Source organism: Bidens hawaiensis, unplaced genomic scaffold (genome assembly GCF_021521415.1).
Source record: "Bidens hawaiensis isolate Kalapana, Puna unplaced genomic scaffold, B.hawaiensis_p1.1 tig00030261_1, whole genome shotgun sequence".
NCBI lineage: Eukaryota > Viridiplantae > Streptophyta > Magnoliopsida > Asterales > Asteraceae > Bidens > Bidens hawaiensis.
The window spans coordinates 36,959-63,082 of record NW_027495044.1 but is presented as its reverse complement, the minus strand read 5'-3'; the positions used below and the strand labels follow the sequence as shown (position 1 = coordinate 63,082).

The 26,124-nt window shown below is 34.4% G+C and overlaps 1 protein-coding gene across 1 annotated transcript; it reads right to left on the bottom strand.

The window, feature by feature from the left end:
* Positions 1 to 19,504: 19,504 nt before the first annotated feature.
* Positions 19,505 to 22,813, bottom strand: LOC143580165 (telomere repeat-binding protein 4-like). Its single transcript, XM_077063268.1, has 7 exons — positions 22,704 to 22,813; positions 21,930 to 22,626; positions 21,622 to 21,839; positions 21,308 to 21,540; positions 20,386 to 20,646; positions 20,234 to 20,297; positions 19,505 to 19,737 (listed from the first exon to the last, which is right to left on the bottom strand). The coding sequence occupies exons 1-7, from the start codon at positions 22,785 to 22,787 to the stop codon at positions 19,573 to 19,575; spliced, it is 1,722 nt and encodes a 573-aa protein (XP_076919383.1). The 5' UTR covers positions 22,788 to 22,813; the 3' UTR covers positions 19,505 to 19,572.
* Positions 22,814 to 26,124: the final 3,311 nt, after the last annotated feature.

Genomic DNA, 26,124 nt, shown 5'->3' with positions numbered 1-26,124 from the left:
ATAAATTATGGATATTTATCTATCTTTAAAGAGTCTAGAATTTACATGTGGGTTGGTTCAAATCCTCTAAAGACTAAACGTTTTGATACAAGGTAGTAATTAAACACTAAAGCTAAAATGCACATATGTCTGGATCCTTGCATATATGATGTTGTGGGTACACTACAGTCATGCGAGCCATGGGGAGCGTAACCGTCCCTAAAGTGGTTTGTGCGTATGCTTAGTTTCGATGAGATGGGATTGAGACCCACTGAGTCGATGAACGTTATTGGTGTTGTGTCATAACGAATTATAAAAACATTTTATTGAGTCAGCGTTATTCACCATCATAAACTGACGTATTTTTAAAACTGTTTTTAAGTAATCAAGAGTAAGGTAAGAAGGTGGAAATGTCAAGTGGAGATAGAAGATCCTTAGGCACAGAATACAGCTGATGGCTCAGCTAATTTTGTAAACAAAGCATATGTAACTTATTTTTAAACCAAGTAATTTTGTAGACGAAAAAAGGTAATTAATTTCCTATGTTATGAAAGTAAATATTTTATTAAACATTTTCCATGTGTAACCAAACTTTGATAAATTAACACAACCGGTACTAACTATTGGTCACACGCCTAGGCCCTTAAGATTAGGGGTGACACGTGTTAAACACGAATTTTTAACCACTATTTCGTTGTTCATTGTTTTTTTTGTTCTTGTGCTATTTAATATATATTGTAGTTTATTAATTTTCTTTTTATTATCTATTGTAATTTATTAAAAATGTTTTATTTATATTATTTTACAAACAATTCTCCAACAGTATTTGAACTAACGGGGATAGCATATTTAAAATCCTCCATATGCAAAATAATATAACATTTATATCAAGAAAACACGATGATATCAAAATGGCCCTTGATATTGTTTCTTTCGATAAGGCTGAGGGTTCGAGTTTCTTAATAGACAATAGCGCAGATTAAAAAGTAAAATTAGATGGTGTGTATTAGCCGTTAAAAATAATACATTTCATTATGCTTACGTAATGAATTAGACTAGATGAGGATTAATTCATGTAGTCTAATTCATTTCATTATGGTTACATAAACATAAAAGTCATGATTAAAAATTATTAAATAAGAAATAGAGCAAACTATGCTTTTTTTTTTTCTTTTTTTCATGTGAAAGACCAAAAAAGAGCACACAACATCTAAATAATTAACAAATCTTTGTATTCAAAGACTTTGTATATATCCTGTATCTGTTATCATGTAGCCAAATTTATTTCAATTAAGATTAGTTATTAACAACTACCATACAGGATTTCACCAACTAGCAAGTAGGAACATATATAAATTTAGACATTAACATTATTTTTTATTGGTTACTTCAAAATCGCTTAAATACCTACATTTTGTATAGATTTTAAAGCTTCTGGTCGAGCTAGGGACATAAATTATAAAAATTGACCCCTTTAAACTGACGAGGAAGAGAAACAGCCAATGAAAACATTATGAAGAGAGAGTCAAAAATCCATATATGTCGTAAAAAATACGAGAGGGAAACGCCCCGTGAAACTTCGCAAGTGGGGGAGAAAAGAGGCCAGCGCATTAAGAGTCAAACAAGTACTTGTAGGGAATCATAAATGACAATAAAAACCTTTTAATAATAAACAGTTTAGACCAAATTGGATCCCTTGACTTATAACTTGCTAGTGCAGATTTGTACTGTACAACTTGCTAGTGCAGAGTACAACCACTAGTCACGGGGTAAGATTTGTATTTTCTTATTCCACTGGAACACCTGAAAGATTTCCATATGAATATATTTAACAAAAAACTTAAGGACAAACTGGAATTTCCAACAACACATAAAAACTATAAAATAACCTGCAAAAATGTGAGTAAATTCATTTAAGATTAAAATCCAGCAGATAAATAACTGATTATTAAACAACATTAAGTAATAAAATTAGTCAGCAATTGCCACTGCAGCATCATCAAGATTCTCAAAACGTATGAAAACCCTAAAAAAGGAGTCTTTTTTGTGAATCTTGAAGATGCTCCACCAGCAAGAACTGACTGCTACTTGAGATCTTCTATCAGATGAACAAATCAAGAACTTGAAAAAAGAAAAGTTATAAGTCTATGTAAGGTTTTCTTTAGAGATACATGGCTATAAGGTTTAGGGTTAAGGATATATATAGAAAGATCATGTGTGATTTTATTTATTTATTTATTTATTTATTTATTTTTTTTTTGGGGGGGGGGGGGGGGTTGTTGGGCTGAACTAGCTGTTAGCAATCACAATCTGAAGTACAAACAATTACCCAAAGCTTGAATACTTACTGACACATCCCTACCCCCACAGATGTGAAAAGAATAATGGAGGCTAATATTGGAAAATAACAACATATCAAGATTTGCTCTTTTGATATCCAAGATTTCAAGTTATACAAGTATTTGGTCTACAATTACTTGAAATGACTAAATATGAGATGATCAACAACTGCTTCATAGTTTAGTTTAGAAAGAACTGGTTGTTGTGTTCTAAATTTAGCAACACTTAATATGTTCAATATTAAATTATTATTAGTATTTTTTTAAAATAATAATAGTAATTAATATTTTGGAACCTTTGTAATATTTATTACACCACATAATAATTATACAAATGATCTTGACTAGTGTTGCTTCAATTAGTTCCTTTTAAACGCATAGTTGCACAGGCAGATCTAGCACAAATAGGTTGAGGGGTAGTCCTGTGCTATCCTTTAACTTTCACGGTGAAGTATATTTTTAGTGCAATTATTTTTCTTCTTCGTCTTATGTATCGACTATTGCATAGTTGATTTGTGTTGCTTGAGGTATGATCATTTAGGTTCATATGTAAGAAACACTGTTATCATATGTTTTTTTATTGAAATAGAGGTTCAACAATAATATCACATGTAGAACGTAATCCTTGCATTCCTTGTGTTTTATCGATATCTTATTTGTTAACCATAGGTTAATTATAACAAAAGAACAACCAATAAGTTTAACAACGAAGACAATGATGCTAAACATGATTTAAATTTATATCATGCACAGCTACCATATGAAGATATAGCTAGATAACCGTATACAAAACTATAGGTGCATATATCGGGTGTTTGTGCCCAACCTACTCAAAGATAGTTAAATCATGTTTTTTTTTCAAACCGATTCGGGTTGAAACTAGTTTTGAGTGGGAAAAGATTCGAGTTAACCTATTTTTTTACGTGAGCCCAGATTTCGGTCCACATGCCTAATTAAAACACAACTCAATGCATTATTACTTTCTGATGTACCAATACTTTTGTTATCACTCATAATTGCCATATTAATTGTTTATATAATAAATCTTTTGTTATTATTATTTCTTTTCAATATATAATAAATCTTATATTTATATAGTGATGTTTTGATAACTAGCACTAGAAAGATAAATAGTTCATCTTTTGAGCGACAAAAATATGAAGTATTCTATATTATTGCACAAAGACGAGTGAATTAAAGTAACATCGGAAAGCATGCATCGAAAAAGTACACACCAAACATGTGTCTTTTACCCTCGCTCATCAACGTTTAACCTTTCATATGACATATGATTCCCTCACCTCCAACGTACGATACATTTTTTAGTTTTTCCAAATTGCACCCTATAATTTAGGATAATGACTAAAATGATTCTTTTTATCAACAACATTTCTTGACCAACTCCCTTAAACCTAAAGTACTCAAAATGGGCACTTTTTAACTGTCGGATCCAACAAATTAAAACTGACATCCGATGGATCTATCTGACACCCATTCGTTTTTGAACCAACCACCTCTAGACATGTATACACTTAAACGGTCGTCCATGGATCTATTCTGTCGAGCTTCATACTAATTATGTCAGGCCTCCATATCTATTCCGTCAGGCTTTATTTTTGTATGCAATATTATTCTCTTAGGCCCGGCGGAATAGATATGAAGCCCAAAAGAATATATACGAGGCCTGACAGAATATATATGAAGCTCAACGGAATAGATCAATGGCCAACCGTTTAAGTGTATACGTGTCTAAATGTGGTTGGTTCAAAAACAGAAGGGTGTCAGATAAATCCGTCGGACGTCAGTTCTAATCTCTTGGATCCGACAATTTAGAAAATGACCATTCAGAAATTTTTGATTTAAGGGAGTTAGTCAGGGAATGTTGTTGATAAAAAGGGTCACTTTGGTCATTATCATTATAATTTAATATGTTGAATATTTATCATATGTATTTGCATGTGTGTTAACAATGATATTCGATCTATCTGTGCGTTTCGGAGTTCCCGGTAACCAATTGCACTTGACCATTTCAAAAAAATAATCTCTAGTATGTGTGCGTCCAATACTAATGTTGTCAAAATAAAATTGGGTAGTCCTTGTTGGACAAAATGGGTGTTAACACTTGTGGTAAAGAAAGATTTGTGTCACCAGCTTTCAACAATAATCGAGCATCGACTTCCATGACACTTTCAAAATATTATCTTCTCCACTATATTTTAGTAATGGTCTCTCAGGATGCTAGATGAACACATTTTATTCCTCCATTGTAATATTAACGAAACCATCTATATGAGCAGAGCTCCAATTTAATTAACCCACAATAACCGGATCAAAATTACCTACATTACATGTCAATTCACATCGGTGTGCTTTCATTGTCTATCTAAGGCTCTTTATACACTTGGGTACACGAGATTCAAACAAAGATTACACTTTATTTCTTATGTGTACGGATTTTTTATTCGTTGCGTTTTGCAAATAGGAACCGTAAGTTAAACATTAGTTGGGTATAGTGGCTTATAATCCTCTCTTGCATTTGTAATTGTAATATTTTCCGGCTAGTATCTTGTTAGTCCTTGTTTTAATAAGTAATATTTTGTATTGTGAAGTGAATTAATGTGACATTCGTCTCGGGTATTGTTTGTATTCGTTTTTGTATTTGTTTATTATGTAAACCGACCCGATTTGTAAACCGAAGCTTATGTTATAATCAAAATAATAGATTTATGTTACAATATTGTTTCACACTTGTTGGGTCTTGAAAACATCCTATTTTTATTTTTATTTATTTATTTATTATTTATTTTTATTTTTTTGTTGTTTTGTGTTTTTGTCTTGATCCATTTTGCATGAAAACTCTTGTGTGTCACACCCATATTTGACCACCAACATTACCCTATATATACACCACCTTTCCTCTTCATTTTCCCTTGCTACAACTCCAAAAAAAAAAAAAAACTCTCTCAAACATCAAAGATTCAAGGTTATCTTCTTAAGTGTTCTTGAAGGATTTTGGTCTTTCATCTTAATTAGTTTATGTAGCCTTATTAATACTTGTTTATGGTTGTGCAACATATATATAATATACACCCCTTGTTTACCTTTGGTAGTTACTTCTCCGATTCCGGTCGGTGAGGTTCCGGACCCCATAAGGCAAGGCTTCATGGAGGACTTCGTGTCCTTGATATATATACATCTATATAACTTGTTCATACATATTAATCTTGCTTATTTTAGGTTGTTGGTCATGTTTACAAGTTCCATGGTTATGGGTTTTTAAGAGTCTATGCTTCGGTTTAACCGTAAATAGCTCTAAACCGTAAACCAAACTTTGTTACTAGTTTTGTTTGTTTAAACATACTCAGTGTTATATCTAAGTTTCTAAAATCATTTTTAGAAATTCTATGGTTATGGGTTTGTAGAATCTTACCTCGGTCTTAACCCGAAACACGATCCGAAGCGAAAACCGAACTTTTGTTTAAAGACTTTATTGTTAACTTTTGGTATTTTTTTATTTGTACATTATTATACAAGTTATTTAGTGTTTGGACATGTGGAAACCATCTATGAACTTGTTGTAAGATGGAAACCGAACCAAACCGATTCTTGCTCGCTTAAAACACACAAGTGTGTTTTTTTTTAGCCATCAAGACTTGTATATTTCTTTAAAAATAGTTACAAATTGATTTTTAAATATTTTCTAAAGTACTTGGAAATGTTGGATCCAACTTGATCTCATAACAAAGTTTGGACCGACAAAACTGAACACTCGCTTAATGTTACACCCCGACCAAAGGCGGCGGAACATGCCGAGGTGTAACGATTGTCCATAAGCATATGACACTAATTAAAGTGACAATATTTAATAAACTCAATTCATTTCACAACATAGAAAATGTCACATAACAATTATCCATAAAATAACAATGAACAAGATATCACAAAATATGGCAAATTGATATTGTTCATTTTTACTAATATCCTAAGGTCTTTGATGCCGTTTTCTTCACAATCATAAATCAATCAAGATGCAAACCTGCAACATTTCATAAAATAAAGTTTGTCAACACAAAGGTCGGTGAGCAATTCATAAGTTTAATCATATTAGTATATAATAAAGATAGCCACAAAACTTGCATACGAAACGATAAATAAAAGTGATAATTTGGATAAATAGATATCGCTAAACACATTAGCGACACCTAGCTATAAGGGGATGCCAAATAGTCTAGGATTTTATAGTTATCGTTAATTGCATTACGTTAACGACACCTTGCTATAAGGGGATGCCAAATAGTCTATGATTTTATAGTTCCACCAACCAAAAGCGATAAACACATAGGCATATAAGCATAGATCACCAAATCGAGCAATTATTTATGTAAAGTATACAACTACATTTGTGGTTTAAGATTCAAATATAAAGCATTTTGTTGAATAACTATGAAATGTCACCCCCAAAATAAAAGATGGAAAATGGGGTATGAAGTACTCACCTTCAAGTAGTAAACTTGAAAGATAATAATTTGGAGATTTGTCGGAACGACGAGTTTAACGCACAATGCCTAAAAAGAAAAGAAGTCTTGAATTTATAAAGGTTGTCTTGAAGGTCTTTAAACAAAATAAATGTTGAGAAATATAAATAATTAAAGTTCAAGGTTTAAAATGTGACTATTTAAGAATTTATAATAATAACCCTTTAAAAATGTAAGTTTGCTCGAAACCGGGTTAAAGTATCTAACATTAATATTTACTCAACCTATGTTAAGTAATAAGGAGGGTAAAATGCAAGAATGCAAATCCCTTTGGAATAAAGATACTAAAACAGGTTTTTTTTATTGAGTGTTCGGGTTGTCGGTTCGGTTCTTGATAATTGGTCAAACCCAAAGTCAACTTTCCAAAATATTGAATGTTATGAGATAACTCAATAAAATTTAATAAGACTTAACCAAGTATGTAGTTCCATTGTTTTAGAACTAACAACGCACGTTAAGCGAGTGTTCGGTTTTGTCGGTCCAAACTTTGTTATGAGATCAAGTTGGATCCAACATTTCCAAGTACTTAAGAAAATATTTAAAAATCAATTTGTAACTATTTTTAAAGAAATATACAAGTCTTGATGGCAAAAAAAAAATACACTTGTGTGTCTTAAGCGAGCAAGAATCGGTTTGGTTCGGTTTCCATCTTACAACAAGTTCATAGATGGTTTCCACATGTCCAAACACTAAATAACTTGTATAATAATGTACAAATAAAAAAATACCAAAAGTTAACAATAAAGTCTTTAAACAAAGTTCGGTTTTCGCTTCGAATCGTGTTTCGGGTTAAGACCGAGGTAAGATTCTACAAACCCATAACCATAGAATTTCTAAAAATGATTTTAGAAACTTAGATCTAACACTGAGTATGTTTAAACAAACAAAACTAGTAACAAAGTTCGGTTTACGGTTTAGAGCTATTTACGGTTAAACCGAAGCATAGACTCTTAAAAACTCATAACCATGGAACTTGTAAACATGACCAACAAACTAAAATAAGCAAGATTAATATGTATGAACAAGTTATATAGATGTATATATATCAAGGACACGAAGTCCTCCATGAAACCTTGCCTTATGGGGTCCGGAACCTCACCGACCGGAATCGGATAAGTAACTACCAAAGGTAAACAAGGGGTGTATATTATATATATGTTGCACAACCATAAATAAGTATTAATAAGGCTACATAAACTAATTAAGATGAAAGACCAAAATCCTTCAAGAACACTTAAAAAGATAACCTTGAATCTTTGATGTTTGAGAGAGTTTTTTTTTTGGAGTTGTAGCAAGGGAAAATGAAGAGGAAAGGTGGTGTATATATAGGGTAATGTTGGTGGTCAAATATGGGTGTGATACACAAGAGTTTTCATGCAAAATGGATCAAGACAAAAACACAAAACAACAAAAAAATTAAAAAAATAAATAAATAAATAAATAAAAATATGATGTTTTCAAGACCCAACAAGTGTGAAACAATATTGTAACATAAATCCATTATTTTGATTATAACATAAGCTTCGGTTTACAAATCGGGTCGGTTTACATAATAAACAAATACAAAAACGAATACAAACAAGACCCGAAATTGACGAATGTCACACTTAACGTGCGTTGTTAGTTCTAAAACAATGGAACTACATACTTGGTTAAGTCTTATTAAATTTTATTGAGTTATCTCATAACATTCGATATTTTGGAAAGTTGACTTTGGGTTTGACCAATTATCAAGACCCGAACCGACAACCCGAACACTCGATAAAAAAAACCCGTTTTAGTATTTTTATTCCAAAGGGATTTGCATTCTTGCATTTTACCCACCTTATTACTTAACATAGGTTGAGTAAATATTAAGGTTAGATACTTTAACCCGGTTTCGAGCAAACTTACATTTTTAAAGGGTTATTATTATAAATTCTTAAAAAGTCACATTTTAAACCTTGAACTTTAATTATTTACATTTCTCAACATTTATTTTGTTTAAAGACCTTCAAGACAACCTTTCTAAATTCAAGACTTCTTTTCTTTTTAGGCATTGTGCGTTAAACTCGTCGTTCCGACAAATCTCCAAATTATCATCTTTCAAGTTTACTACTTGAAGGTGAGTACTTCATACACCATTTTCCATCTTTTATTTTGGGGGTGACATTTCATACTTATTCAACAAAATGCTTTATATTTGAATCTTAAACCACAAACGTAGTTGTATACTTTACCTAAATAATTGCTCGATTTGGTGTTCTATGCTTATATGCCTATGTGTTTATCGCTTTTGGATGGTGGAACTATAAAATCATAGACTATTTGGCATCCCCTTATAGCAAGGTGTCGTTAACGTAATGCAACTAACGATAACTATAAAATCCTAGATTATTTGGCATCCCCTTATAGCTAGGTGTCGCTAATGTGTTTAGCGATATCTATTTATCCAAATTATCACTTTTATTTATCGTTTCGTATGCAAGTTTTGTGGCTATCTTTATTATATACTAATATGATTAAACTTATAAATTGCTCACCGACCTTTGTGTTGACAAACTTTATTTTATGAAATGTTGCAGGTTTGCATCTTGGTTGATTTATGATTGTGAAGAAAACGACATCAAAGACCTTAGGATATTAGTAAAAATGAACAATATCAATTTGCCATATTTTGTGATATCTTGTTTATGGTTATTTTATGGATAATTGTTATGTGACATTTTCGATGTTGTGAAATGAAATGAGTTTATTAAATACTGTCACTTTAATTAGTGTCATGTGCTTATGGACAATCGTTACACCTCGGCATGTTCCGCCGCCTCTGGTCGGGGTGTGACAGATTGGTATTAGAGCCATGACAATAGGATAGGTGGTTAGATGTAATGACCTAGTATTGTTATGCTTAGGGTCCTATACGTGTGCTCATACGTGTTTACTCAATTTTGATTGTTCATATCGCATATTCTTTATAAACTTGTTTAAAATTCACCAATATCCCAAATGTTCACATACACACACTTTCATAGTATTTCCAAGGTATCCTTACCTTAAAACGCAAAAAGTAGATTTTCATTGTGTTTTATGGATTACTAGATTAACTTGGATCCCGTTGTTTATAATCCCTTAAAGGTTGCATTTATATCGGGTTCGTAGCCCTCATAGGAAGCGAGACATTATAAAACGACCATTTGACAAAAAGATTCCAAGAATCGAAGGTGATTTACTTACCTGGAATGGTGGGATTATAGTGCTCGTTTTCTAGGCCACAAACCATGTTATACATGTCAATACTTTAAGTAGTCGAATGCGAGCGTTCCGGTCGCCATCCTAATTTTTCGGTCTCAAAACAATAGAACTACGGTGATTCGTGGACTAGTGCTTTGACATGACGTTGTATCCCAATTTATGGTGTTATTATCGTTATTTGAGTCGAAAACATGAAAAAAAAATTGCGGTGATTCGTGCACATGTTTAGACTCCAACGTTGTGTTTTATAAATTTTTTTTTTTGAGTTGGAATATCAAATCATGGTGGTTCATGTACGATTTTCCGACTCTATAAACCTCAAAATCTCAAATTTTTAAGCTTTAACCCCTCAAAATCTCAAAATCATTTACGATTGTTTCCAGTTTGTTGTTTATATACAAAGATTTATATTTTATCTAACACTAACATCTACTCCTCACTAACTCTAGGATTCACAATCAAAAAGAAAATTTAACTTCACCTTATTCTTATTTTATACACTCTCATACCCATTTCTTTTTTACCTAAAACTTATTCCATTTCTTTATAATCTTTTAGCATGCCTCCACTAAGACCGCGCAAGAGCACCAACCGACGTATGGCTGCTTTTATCATCAAGCAAATGGTCGCCGTGATTCCCGAACTTGTAACTCAAATCCAAGCTACCCAACCTCCTCCACCCGTTATTGCACCCGTTGAACCCAAACCCGTATCCTACCCATATAAGCAATTTACTAGTGCCAACCCAACCGAATTTTGGGGTACGAACTGTGCGACTACCTTGTTGCACTGGTTCGAGTCTATGGAGAATGTGTTTAGATATAGCGAGTGCCCCGAAGCGAAAAAGACAAATTTCGCTTCAAGCATGATTAGAAAAACCGCTCTAACATGGTGGGGTAGTGTCATGCATCTCCAAGGGTCGGAAACGGCTATGGCTCTTCCATGGTCCGACCTCAAGGCACTCATGATGAAGAAGTTTTGTCCCAAACACGAACTTCAAAAGCTTGAGGAGGAATTTTGGAACCTCAAGCAAGATAGTGGTGATAACGCCGCTTACTCACTCCGTTTCCACGAGTTGAGCATTCTCGTCCCTCATTTGGTTACCCCGGCTGAGCGTGAGCTTGACAAATACATTGGGGGTTTACCTATGCAAATCCGGGACTCAGTCATGAGTAGCAAACCCGTGAATCTTGAGGATGCCATTACTCTAGCCGGTGCGCTATCGGAGAATCATGTGAAAGCGGGTACCCTAACCCTCAAGAAACCAAACGAAAAAGCCAAACCCGAGCCCGCACCACAAGCCAAGGTTGAACCCGCACCACAAGCCATTAACTACTCCAACTCTTCCCGTCACAACAATAATAACAACAAGAAGAAACCCAAAACCAACTACCGAAACTATGCCGTTACCCAACCCCAACCTCAACAACAAACCCAAATTCCACCCCAAACCCGAAAACCCTATACCGGTACTGCCACACTATGCAACATTTGCCAACTCCATCACCCACCAAACATGCCTTGTCGCCATTGTACCATTTGTAACCGACTTGGTCATCTCAACACCACATGCCGATCCTCACAACGAACCCAACCTAACCAACCAAACCAACCAAGAACTTTTCCCCAAAATACTCAACACCGATATGCACCTTACCCACCAAACCAGCCTCAACAACCCCGAGCTTGCTACAATTGCGGTGACCTTAACCATTTCCGCAACAATTGTCCTCGCCTCATCCTTACTAACCAAACCATGACCGCACCTTACTACCAAACGCAAGCTTACCAAGTTCAAACCTACCAACCTCAACTTTCCCAACACGATGCACCACTCATCCAACCCATCCAAGCCATACAAGCACCACCTCCTCCACCACCGCAAGCACCTCAAGTCAACCAAGGCAATCAAGGACGAGCTTTCATGATGAATGTTAATCAAGCTCAAGCGGAAAACGATGTTGTGAACGGTATGTTTTAGTGAACCAACATTTGGCTTCCATTTTATTTGATACGGGTGCCGATAGAAGTTTCATTTCTTTGAAATTTGAGTCAACAATTGCCGTGTCTCGAACCAAGCTTTCCCGGTAGTTTTCTGTTGAAGTCGCCAATGGGAACTCCATCACCATAAATTCCGTCGTCTGCGATTGTGCTCTCGTTCTTGCTAACCATAAATTCTCCATCGATCTCATCCCGATGCAAATGGGAAGTTTCGATGTCATAGTAGGCATGGATTGGTTATCTTTGCACCGTGCCGAAGTTGCTTGCTTCGATAAATTCATTCGCATTTCGCTTGTTAACGGTAAAATCCTTAAGGTCTTCGGAAAAGCTACTTCGAGAAGGCTTAATCTCATGTCGTGCTCTCAATCGCAAAAATACTTACGCCAAAAGTATGCTCCGCTCATGGCTCTCTTGGCGACAAAAGACAAAAAGGAAAGGAAAATCCAAGATATTTCTATTGTTCGTGATTTCCTCGATGTCTTTCCCGACGATGTCGCCGGTCTTCCACCCATTCGTCCGATTGAATTTCGAATCGATCTTGTGCCCGGCGCGATGCCTGTGGCCAAGGCTCCTTACCGTTTAGCCCCGTCAGAAATGCAAGAATTATCGAACCAACTCGAAGAACTTTCCAATAAAGGTTTCATTCGTCCTAGCTCTTCTCCTTGGGGCGCTCCTGTTCTCTTCGTGAAAAAGAAGGATGGTTCGTTTCGTATGTGCATCGATTATAGGGAACTTAACAAACTCACCATTAAAAATCGTTATCCCTTGCCACGAATCGACGACCTATTCGACCAACTTCAAGGCGCAACTTGCTTCTCCAAAATCGATCTTCGTTCAGGTTATCATCAATTGCGTGTTCGCGAAGAAGACATTCCAAAAACCGCTTCCCGTACTCGATATGGACATTTCGAATTTTTGGTTATGCCCTTCGGGTTAACAAATGCACCTGTGGTGTTTATGGACCTCATGAACCGCGTTTTCAAACCATTCCTCGATAAATTCGTTATTGTCTTTATTGATGACATTCTCATTTTTTCCAAATCCAAAGCCGAACATGAGCATCATTTGCGTTCCATTCTCGAACTTCTTAGAAACGAACGACTTTATGCCAAGTTCTCCAAAAGCGAATTTTGGCTGGAGCAAGTTCAATTTTTGGGACATATCTTAAACAACAAAGGTATTCATGTTGATCCCGCTAAAATTGAGGCCGTTAAGGATTGGAAAACTCCAACGACTCCCACGGAAATTCGATCCTTCCTCGGTTTAGCCGGATATTATTGTCTTTATTGATGACATTCTCATTTTTTCCAAATCCAAAGCCGAACATGAGCATCATTTGCGTTCCACTCTCGAACTTCTTAGAAACGAACGACTTTATGCCAAGTTCTCCAAAAGCGAATTTTGGCTGGAGCAAGTTCAATTTTTGGGACATATCTTAAACAACAAAGGTATTCATGTTGATCCCGCTAAAATTGAGGCCGTTAAGGATTGGAAAACTCCAACGACTCCCACGGAAATTCGATCCTTCCTCGGTTTAGCCGGATATTATCGACGTTTCATTCGAAACTTTTCCAAGATCTCTTTGCCTCTTACCTCCCTCACTCATAAAGGAAAACAATTTAATTGGGGTTCGAAGCAAGAAAAAGCCTTTTGTACTCTCAAGGACATGCTTTGCAATGCTCCCATTTTAACCCTTCCCGATGGAAACGCGATTTCGTGATATTTTGCGATGCCTCTCATCAAGGTCTTGGTTGTGTCCTCATGCAACGAGGTCAAGTCATCGCTTACGCATAAAGGCAACTTAAGGTCAACGAGAAGAACTACACGACTCATGATCTCGAACTTGGTGCCGTTGTTTTCGCTCTCAAAATCTGGAGACATTACCTTTATGGTACGAAATGTGTGGTTTTTACCGATCATAAAAGCCTTCAACACATTTTTGACCAAAAAGATCTCAACATGAGACAACGATGATGGGCCGAATTACTTAGTGATTACGATTGCGAAATTCGTTACCATCCCGGTAAAGCGAATGTTGTCGCCGACGCCCTAAGTCGAAAGGTTAATGTTAAATCCGTTCTGCTTTTAAGCGTTGTCATTCAAACCGATCTTCAAATTCGAATCTTCCAAGCTCAACGTACCTCCGTTGAAGAAGGTAACATGTATGACGAAATGTCATGTGGAGCCGAACTTCAACTCGAAACCAAACCCGATGGTCTTTTGTACTTTCTCAATCGTTTGTTGGTTCCAAATCGCGATGACCTTCGTACTTGTATACTCGACGAAGCTCACAATTCGCGGTATTCCGTTCATCCCGGTGCGGATAAGATGTATTTCGATCTTCGTGCTACCTTTTGGTGGCCGGGTATGAAAAAGGACGTAGCGTTATTCGTATCTAAATGTCTTACTTGCTCAAAAGTTAAAGCCGAACATCAAAGACCTTTTGGTCTACTCGAGCAACCACCGATTCCCGTTTGGAAATGGGAAGACATTGCTATGGACTTTATCACTAAATTACCCAACACCCAAAAGGGCAACGATAGCATTTGGGTGATCATCGATCGTTTGACCAAATCTGCTCATTTCATTCCGATCCGCGAGAAGTATTCTGTCGAGCAGCTTGCTCAAATCTATGTTCGAGAAATCGTGTGCCGACACGGTTTACCATTGACTATTATCTCTGACCGTGATGCTCGTTATACCTCTCATTTTTGGCGTTCACTTCAAGAAGTTTTGGGAACACGTCTCGATCTTAGCACCGCTTATCATCCTCAAATGGACAGTCAATCCGAACGTACAATACAAACTCTCGAGGATATGCTACGAGCATGTGTTCTTGATTTTGGTGGGAATTGGGATTCTCACATTCCGTTCATTGAGTTTTCTTATAACAATAGCTACCATTCGAGCATTGAGATGGCTCCTTTCGAAGCTCTTTACGATCGTAAATGTTGTTCTCCGATAAGTTGGAACGAAGTCGGTGAAGCTCAAATCACGGGACCCGAAATGGTTCAAGAAGCCACCGACGTTATTGATCGAATCCGTAAGAACCTCCTAGCCGCTAGAAGTCGTCAAAAGAGTTACGCCGACAAACTGCGAAAACCGATCGAATTTAATGTTGGCGATCTTGTCCTTCTAAAAGTATCTCCTTGGAAGGGGGTAGCCCGTTTTGGAAAGAAGGGTAAACTAGCTCCTCGTTTCGTTGGTCCTTTTAAAATCCTTGAGCGTGTTGGAAAAGTAGCTTATCGACTCGAACTACCAGAAGAACTTACCGGTGTTCATCCGACATTTCATGTTTCAAATCTTAAAAAGTGTTTAGCCGAGGGTAATCTCCATATACCTCTCGACGAAGTACATGTCGATGAGTCGATGGTCTTGGTTGAACGACCCGTTGAGATCATGGATCGCAACGAGAAGAGAACCAAGCGTAGCCGTATTCGGTTAGTCAAAGTTCGATAGGAATCACGGCGCGGCGCGGAATTCACTTGGAAGCGAGAAGACAAAATGAAAGAGAAGTATCCACATTTGTTCGCAGCATCGTCTTCGTCTTAATTTCGGGACGAAATTTCCTAAAGTAGGGGATACTGTGACATTCGTCAATTTCGAGTCTTGTTTGTATTCGTTTTTGTATTTGTTTATTATGTAAACCGACCCGATTTGTAAACCGAAGCTTATGTTATAATCAAAATAATAGATTTATGTTACAATATTGTTTCACACTTGTTGGGTCTTGAAAACATCATATTTTTATTTTTATTTATTTATTATTTATTTATTTATATTTTTTGTTGTTTTGTGTTTTTGTCTTGATCCATTTTGCATGAAAACTCTTGTGTCTCACACCCATATTTGACCACCAACATTACCCTATATATACACCATCTTTCCTCTTCATTTTCCCTTGCTACAACTCCAAAAAAAAAAAAAAACTCTCTTAAACATCAAAGATTCAAGGTTATCTTCTTAAGTGTTCTTGAAGGATTTTGGTCTTTCATCTTAATTAGTTTATGTAGCCTTATTAATACTTGTTTATGGTTGTGCAACATATATATAATATACACCCCTTGTTTACCTTTGGTAGTTACTTCTCCGATTCCGGTCGGTGAGGTTCCGGACCCCATAAGGCAAAGCTTCATGGAGGACTTCGTGTCCTTGATATATATACATCTATATAACTTGTTCATACATATTAATCTTGCTTATTTTAGTTTGTTGGTCATGTTTACAAGTTCCATGGTTTTGGGTTTTTAAGAGTCTATGCTTCGGTTTAACCGTAAATAGCTCTAAACCGTAAACCGAACTTTGTTACTAGTTTTGTTTGTTTAAACATACTTAGTGTTAGATCTAAGTTTCTAAAATCATTTTTACAAATTCTATGGTTATGGGTTTGTAGAATCTTACCTCGGTCTTAACCCGAAACACGATCCGAAGCGAAAACCGAACTTTTGTTTAAAGACTTTATTGTTAACTTTTGGTATTTTTTTATTTGTACATTATTATACAAGTTATTTAGTGTTTGGACATGTGGAAACCATCTATGAACTTGTTGTAAGATGGAAACCGAACCAAACCGATTCTTGCTCGCTTAAGACACACAAGTGTGTTTTTTTTAGCCATCAAGACTTGTATATTTCTTTAAAAATAGTTACAAATTGATTTTTAAATATTTTCTTAAGTACTTGGAAATGTTGGATCCAACTTGATCTCATAACAAAGTTTGGACCGACAAAAACCGAACACTCGCTTAACGTGCGTTGTTAGTTCTAAAACAATGGAACTACATACTTAGTTAAGTCTTATTAAATTTTATTGAGTTATCTCATAACATTCGATATTTTGAAAGTTGACTTTGGGTTTGACCAATTATCAAGACCCGAACCGACAACCCGAACACTCGATAAAAAAAACCCGTTTTAGTATCTTTATTCCAAAGGGATCTGCATTCTTGCATTTTACCCACCTTATTACTTAACATAGGTTGAGTAAATATTAAGATTAGATACTTTAACCCGGTTTCGAGCAAACTTATATTTTTAAAGGGTTACTATTATAAATTCTTAAATAGTCACATTTTAATCCTTAAACTTTAATTATTTATATTTCTCAACATTTATTTTGTTTAAAGACCTTCAAGACAACCTTTCTAAATTCAAGACTTCTTTTCTTTTTAGGCATTGTGCGTTAAACTCGTCGTTCCGACAAATCTCCAAATTATCATCTTTCAAGTTTACTACTTGAAGGTGAGTACTTCATACCCCATTTTCCATCTTTTATTTTGGGGGTGACATTTCATACTTATTCAACAAAATGCTTTATATTTGAATCTTAAACCACAAACGTAGTTGTATACTTTACCTAAATAATTGCTCGATTTGGTGTTCTATGCTTATATGCCTATGTGTTTATCGCTTTTGGATGGTGGAACTAGAAAATCATAGACTATTTGGCATCCCCTTATAGCAAGGTGTCGTTAACGTAATGCAATTAACGATAACTATAAAATCCTAGATTATTTGGCATCCCCTTATAGCTAGGTGTCGCTAATGTGTTTAGCGATATCTATTTATCCAAATTATCACTTTTATTTATCGTTTCGTATGCAAGTTTTGTGGCTATCTTTATTATATACTAATATGATTAAACTTATAAATTGCTCACCGACCTTTGTGTTGACAAACTTTATTTTATGAAATGTTGCAGGTTTGCATCTTGGTTGATTTATGATTGTGAAGAAAACGACATCAAAGACCTTAGGATATTAGTAAAAATGAATAATATCAATTTGCCATATTTTGTGATATCTTGTTTATGGTTATTTTATTGATAATTATTATGTGACATTTTCGTTGTTGTGAAATGAAATGAGTTTATTAAATATTGTCACTTTAATTAGTGTCATGTGCTTATGGACAATCGTTACACCTCGGCATGTTCCGTCGCCTTTGATCGGGGTGTGACAATTAAGTACCAAGCCTAGCCTGTACTTAAAACATGTGACGAAAGTACCCGGAAACATGAAGTCTAGTGACATTTGATATTACATATCCTCACTTACGACGAGGAATCTTTGAACACTGACACAATTGTATAAACCAAAATTATTTACAAAAACAGGATGTAAAATATTATTTTTCTGATTATTTTTATACTTAATTAGCATCTGTATCAAAACATTTGCTTGTGTGTATACTTTGCTTGCTGCATATATAGCTTTTACACTTGATAATAATACTTTCGTCAATCGTCACCTTATATTAATGCACTTGTTTATCCCATTTGTAACTTTGTCGTATCATGCATGCGTCCCTTTGAGGTAGATACATATTGGCATGTCGTATTTTTGTTCGTATATAATATTAATGTATGTGTTCTTAGTGTTTTATGTCCCATTTTATTTCAAAGATTATTCTTATCTTTTCTATTATAGCATTTTTAAAATTTCTTATTCTTGATATTTTTTATACAAAACACTATTGCATGAGAATGTGATATATATTAGTATTTATTTTGTCTAATAGAGGGAACATAATATTATATTGAACATCAAACATTTTAGGTTGTTGAATTTTATTTTGATAATTGTCTTTTTAGATTCAGATTTAGATATTAAGTTATCTTACAATAATTTTACTCAAAGCAATGTCGTTGGTGTATTAAGGGCCGCCCCGGAAAATCATTTAAAATTTTAGGGTCTATAACGGATAAAAAAAGTGGCTTTAAACTCACGTTCTCAATTATATAATTTGACAGTTTTTCAAATATGGCTGTCTTTCAAAAGCCTGAAATAGACCAAAACAAAAATAATAATAAACAACTTGTTAAAATGACTCATATAAAACACAAACGAAAGTTCCTTTCTATAATAAATAAAAAAACATATATATTCCCACAAATTGTGTAAAACACAAATGAAAGTTTTTTTCTATAAAAAAAGCAAAATAAGATCACTTGTGGGAATATAAAAAAAAACAAATCACCTGTTCTTGGAATTGAACCAATGACCTTTAATTTAGTAACGTAACACTCTCTCTAGTCTCCATTATCATATAATTGGTTATTGGTGTACATCACATAATTGGTGTTGTACCGGGAACACTAAATAGTTGGTATTCTATCTATGGCGAATTTATATATGCATCAACATGATCATCATAACTAAGTATACAAATAATAGCTATATTATGTTGTATTAGTATATAATTGAAACACTAAATACATAAATAAGTTCTAATTTTCTACTTTAAAGTTGATAGCGTATCAACGACACTCCAAAATATGATAGTTCTAATAACATAAACCAAAAACAACTCTCCACCAAGAATCATGCATCAAACTTAAATGAAATGAAAAACATTAGAAAATACCATTATTCCAGCCCTGAATAATTTACAAAGCCACCAAGTTAATCACAAACTAAAACATTAACATGTTACATCACCTTAAAACAGACATTTCTACCTAGTATTTTTCGACATCATCATTATAATTTACATTTGCGCCTCCGAGGTCTTCTGATGCTTCTTCGCCTGTTGATGCTGGGACCAGTAGGCATGTGCAGCCAGCACTCGGTCCAGAAGATCCTGGGGCACCGGCTCTCCCCTTCTTTGTTGGGGAGCGATGCTTGCTGTGTGAACAAGCGTTTTCCATTTATCCTGAAATTAAAATGTGATTCATTCGTAAGTGTGGGTTATAGAGGTACGTGGGATAAACGAATTCAAGATTCTCAAGAATATTATACTATCCTACACAATATTATGAATGAGTCGATTTGGGCTATGTATTATTTGAAACAGGTTAAACAGGCAAGTGAAAAATTACCTAACAAAGACACTGGTCAAACAGATAACATTTGCCGAAGTCCATGTTCTAATGCATAAAATGTCCAAATTAACTTATTCAAAAGATGAAAATTTTAATTCAAAAAATGAAACACCGTTTATTAAAAAACGTTGAAAGTAAAGTTCAAACTTTTAATTCAAATAATAAAAGACAGTTTATTAAAAAAAATGAAAATTAAGATTAAATATTAGTTCCTATAGCAAAACATTGCTTATTAACAAAACTAAAACTTTTGGTCAATAAAGTGTTTCAGGTCAACCCAACCCATTACTGATTACACAACCGGCCAGTAGTATGTTGTTATCTTACCTTCAAGTCAACATAAGTGCGATGGTCAGCATCACCAAACGCGCGCATTTTAACATCACGCCATCTGCATAATGTTATCACAAAGCACCGTTAGAACATAAAAACCAATATTTACCATACCATAAGCATTCCGATCATAATAATATTCACACCTTCCGGCTCCAAGCGTTTCAACTGCTTCAACAAGTGCTTCTACTTCTGATACAGAAAATGGTCTCCTAATTCTCCTTTGTGAAAACTCATATCTTTTAGTCGGGTTTTCACTCAAAGGGACTACAGCGAGTGCCTCAGCGTCCACTGGTGGAGCAAGAACAAAAGCTTTGGAATCTTCTTTTGTTGTACCTTCAGCTTCAAAAGTTGTGCATACTTCATTCTTCTCGACACGGTTTTCCATACCAGGAATAGAAGGATCCCTAACAGTAAGACAAGTTAATATTAATTAAAATTCCATACTTCTCTAGATATTTAATTCAAGGCTTTCAAAATGGTTGAGCCGTCCAAGTTGACACTGTCAGAAAAAGTCAACATTTTAATTAGGTCTGTAAACAAACTTAATGAACACGAACAGAGCACATTCGTGTTCATTCATCAACTTTAATCAAACAAACAATTGTACACGAACAGATAAATGAATGGGGTTTTCTTGTTCATATTTATCCATTAAGAAAACGAGTATGTTCATGCTCGTTTATGTTTGTTTGTTACTAGTATAAACGAACATATACGAACAAACATAACTGAACTTAGAAGAAGAATATAATTGAGCAAACAACAATTAAATTTGAACATGTACATAAATCCTTTGGGCCTAAAAATTTGTCAAGACTAGACTAAATTGTAATGTGCTTAAATTTTTGAACCTAAAATACATAAATAATGAAAATAAATAAACGAACGTAAATGAGCTTTCACGAACATAATTGAACGAATGAGACATGTGCTCTTGTTCATTCGTTTATTAAATAAGCAAACTTCCTGCCAAACGGTTCACAAAGAGTTCATTCACTGAATGTACGGTTCATTACAGGCCTAATATTGGCGTGGTAACATAAAAATCTAAGTAGTGAGTTGTACCTCAAAAGTTGTTGCTGCATGGTGCATGACGGAGTTTCTTGTTGAATAAGAAACGAAGAACCTTCAGACAAACTCGGCTCCAACATAAATCCTAAACTTTCAAGGTTACAATTTTGGGAAATCCCAAACTGTTGGAGTGTCCGGTTATCATCTCTAACTCTATTACCTTCAACAAGTACCCCTACATGTAATTGACCATGTAAAATAGCCGTAACAGCCTCCATCACACTCCTCTGAGAAACATAATTACCGAATCAGTTTAACCAAATGATACACGTGTATATGTCATACTTCCAGTTATTTAAAAGTTATACCTTCAGTAAGCCCACAGTTGCGGTTTCAGGCACCTCAACGTACAGGTCGGGCACTTTAAACGACTTTATGCTAAACTTCACTAGATTAGATACGCTCTCATTGCGCGCCTTCTTAAGACATGTATTTCTTGACCTTTGATGAAACAACTTCTTTCTTTTATATACAGCATCAGCTTGAAACCGTTTTCTTTTATGGTAAAAAGATATAACTCTACCACCTTAAAAGATCAATACAATTTATTACAAACATATAACTTCAATCCCGTACAAAGGTACTAATATTGTGTTTACTAAACCACTCCACTTACTAGTACTGTTTTCATAGTCTTTGAGCTTTCGAGCGACTTTCCAGTATCTAGAAGGTCCCATTTTCCTCATTCTTTTGTATACAGCACGCGATCGTGAGCCAAACGTGCTTAGTCTGGTGTTACTGCGGTTAATATTATTATACCTAGAATACTTTTCATCATCATCTCTAATATTAATATTCAAATTTCCCCTATGCATTGGATCTTTACAAAAGGATAGATGTACACTGCTCGATGACTTGGTTGGCACACGGGTATACACACGTGTCTCCAAACGGTTGTTCAAAGTCTTGACTGAAGTCAACCCTACACCTTGCTTCTCTATGGCTTTACCAACGTCAACATTACATACGTCACCAGATTTGTCTTCCATGGCTTCCATTATTATCAAACTAGAGTTGACTTTTGTTTTGAAGTCAGTGTTTGTAATCATAGAAGCATGATCCGAACGAGAATCATTCTCGAAATGTGGCGTTTCGTTTAAAAGAGGGTATAGATTGGCGGGTTTGACTTTGACTTCAAATGGGTCATTTTTTACTTCTTTAGGGCCGCCAATGTGCCCCTTTTCTTTTGGATCAGTACTAGAAGTAGAACTTTCACTCTCCTGTTCATGTAATAACTTGTCGGCTGCATCCGCTAATAACTCAAAACCACAGATTTCACCGTCTTCGGTTGATTTGTCACGTGAAATCCTCCTCTAAAGAAACACATTATAAAAAGCGTTAATAACAAAATAACATTTCATTGCAAATAATTGTAAGTTTACACTTATACCCTTAAGGATCTAGGAGCTGTAGGCACCACAGGCTTCAGTAAATCATGAAATCCTCCATAACGTGGTCTCTTACTCGCTACCATATCTTAAGCATGCATACTAAATCTGAAATCATCAACCGAATGAACCACTAACCGAGTAACCGTTCCCGTTATGTTATTAAACAAAAGTTTCAGAACCAAGAAATCAAATGATTACTTGAAAAGAAATGTTCTACGGGTCCAATCACGAATCCATAAGCAACAACAAACATAATATTACCATATATGAACTAATGTCTATTTATTCTAAAGGAGGAAAAAGTTACTAATTAAAGAGACACTAATGTGACAAAGAGCATCCTAAAGGCTAAAAGTGGTGATCTGATATTGAATTGAAACAAAATTAGAACATAAATTACAAACTTGCTAAATCAGAAGCTACGCTAAATCTCATGATCTGGAACAATTACTATAAAAAACTATTAAAAAGAAAATTAATATGCTGCTACATGAATTTAATATCTGAAACAATATACTCAATGTCTCAATTAGCAAAAAGTTCATAATTATACTCAATTTCGCCTTAATTGAACAAAAAGTAAAACTGATGTGAAGCGTGTCTTGACAACAACATGTATTTATTTATTTTGCTTTTGATGCTTTTGGTTTCCTTGCACAGCTATTAAACTTATAATTTATTAAGTGAAATAGAGATGAAATTGCCTTAATTAAACCGTAAATAATTAACCGCACGATTACATCGCACAAATTAAACGTGATCGGACAATAATTGTGCAAATTATACGAGTTCGATCCGATCTCGGAACGAAAATAGTAGGTTTAGCTTAAACCTCACGAAGATCGGAAAATAATACAAATTATACCTAACAAAACACCGATTTGCAAGCGAAAACAAAGGAATAATAATAATAATAATAATCGAGTAGATTAAGCAGAAATTAAGAGAGATCGGGGTCAAATTACCGGTCCGAAACAAATCGTATGTAACACGAAACCGTCGAGATGATTAATTTGAAGGCGTAACAACCTGAAGAGATGTTAATAATAATAATAATTGTAGCAAGTTGTGATGTGAAATTGAAAACTAAAAAATATGGATTTGGATGGGAATGAAGTTAAACCCCAGTTGTATGTGTACTTTGGGGGTGTGGTTTTGTAGTCATCATCCATAGATTCCCAGGAGAGTTTTTTTACCGAAACGAGGAGGGTGAAAAATTTATTTACCAAAATAGATTATTTTTTCTCCCATACGTCTTTATTTAACTAATTTATTATAATTCTTTCTTTTTAGTTTTTATGATTCAGTTAAGTTATTATTATTTTCTTTTATTTTTCTAATAACTAATTAATTATTCTCTTTCTTATTAAACTAAGATGCCAGGTTTATCGAGGTTTCATTTATTTATTTTCTTTTGTTTAAGATATATCTTTATTTATTTTTTTTTAAATAGTCTTTTTGATTATAATGCTATTATTTTGTTCTATTTAATATAAAAAAACAAAACAGGACTATTATTCTGATTTACAATAAATTTTAATTTTATAAAGCAAACAAATTTATATGTTCAAAAAATTTTAAAATCTCGTACATCAGACAAATGTGATTTATAACTAGCTACCATTTTTTAAAAAACATTATCAACTTATTAGCTTCATGGACTATTAGCTTCCATAAAGAAAAGATAAGAAAGGAGTTAAAAAGAAGAAAACAAGAATTTTTAGGTTTCGAAAAATTCGTAGTTAACTAGTAAAGTCAATAATTTATCATCGCAGTAAAATATTTATGAATACTACTTATAAAGTCGACATCTTGATATTGAGATCGGTAATGAATTGACTTGAAGGGTTTGAGTTTGGCCTAACCAATATCTTTATATAGTTCTTGTGTTCTTATGTTAAATTCGTAGTTCCTTTTTTTTTAAATTATTTATTACGTTAATGTTTAGTTAGGAAATGAGGTTTAAGAATATGTTATATAAGGTTTTAATTAAATTAAAGGAACATAAAGTGAAAATATAAAGAAATGGTCATTTATATTATTTATTTATGTCATTCCATTTTATCAATTCTTCATACAGATTTTTTATGTATATCAATATCTGTACCTTTTTTTTATCTTGTTTTTAATAAATTGCATTTGGTCTAATGAGATTTGGAAAGAGAGAAACAAGTTTTTTAAAAATACCTATTTTAGTAAATACTTTTCAAATCACCTATTTTGGTAAATAAATTTTTCACCCACCCTATTTTGGTAAAAAAACTCCAACAGAACGTGTCTGTTTTTGTCAAAAGGGTAAAAAGGTCAATTTCACATGTAGTTTGGATTAGGCTATGTTATTGGAGTCAGGATGAGCTCAGGCCTCAAAATGAAAAAAATAAAAAATAAAAAAAAAGTATTTTTTTACCGGTATGATTTTGAAAATACCGATCCGGTATCAAGAGGTACAGAATTCGGTACTTGTCCGATGTCAATCGATACCAGTACCAAAAACGCTCATCTCCAATCGGAATGCCAAAATCTTATTTTGACACCTTTCATATGTCACGTCTAGTCATGTAGTATGGATGACAATGGGTCGGGTTTGGGACGGGTTTAGGTATTCCCAAAGCCTTGCCCTGTTATTAAAGTCCATCCCAAAACTCGTCGGGTATTTATCGGGTATTGGGTAAGCATACGGGGTTTTGGGTATATAATCGGATTTTGACATGATACAACGCTTCAAGTTTCATGTTACTAGCCTACTAGGCGTCTAGTCATTTGACAAGCCATACATGGAGTATAGTGCCATGCGCGATGTACAGGGGTACCCATGACTTGTTGATCCCACCCATATGCAATGTATAGAGCTTGTTTTGCATTCCTCTTATTCTTCTATATTAAAGTTCGAACCAACATCTTACATTCGTTCAAATAAGTCTTGGGCATTTTCAAATTCCACATTCGAGTATACCCGTTTCTATGTTCCAATTATAGTTAACAATATCGTCTTCGACGACAATATCAAGTACGCTCTTCTTACGAGACAGAGCTACCAGGTTCGAATGAAGCAAGCATCTGTTTTTATCTAATTACTAGCCGTTAGATTTACCAAAGGCTAATCGACCAAGGTGATAGCCTGGCATAGTCGAGGTCGGGTTTTTCTTTTTTTCCTTTTTTTTGTATTTCACATTGGGTTGGGTTGCATTTTTTGTTATGTACTTACAAACAAATATTATTATGCATGTATACAATTTCGGTTATTTATGTAATGCTTGTTTACGACGTTTAGTTTGCTTGGTTGGTTGTGCGTTTGCATTATAGTTTAGTTTCGATTAGTTAGAAAATTCGAACCGATAAATATTTTACAAAAACAAAATTATAAAAACATTCGTGTACCTGCTAAAACGACAAATGATTTATAAAAGTGTTTGTAATGTT

Excerpts from the sequence above, each read along its gene's own strand:
- LOC143580165 (XM_077063268.1), bottom strand. The coding sequence starts at position 22,787 with ATGGTAGCGAGTAAGAGACCACGTTATGGAGGATTTCATGATTTACTG. Across the intron at positions 21,840-21,929 it reads AGACTATGAAAACAGTACTA|GTGGTAGAGTTATATCTTTT; the intron begins GTAAGTGGAGTG and ends TGATCTTTTAAG. Across the intron at positions 21,541-21,621 it reads CAACTGTGGGCTTACTGAAG|AGGAGTGTGATGGAGGCTGT; the intron begins GTATAACTTTTA and ends TATGTTTCTCAG.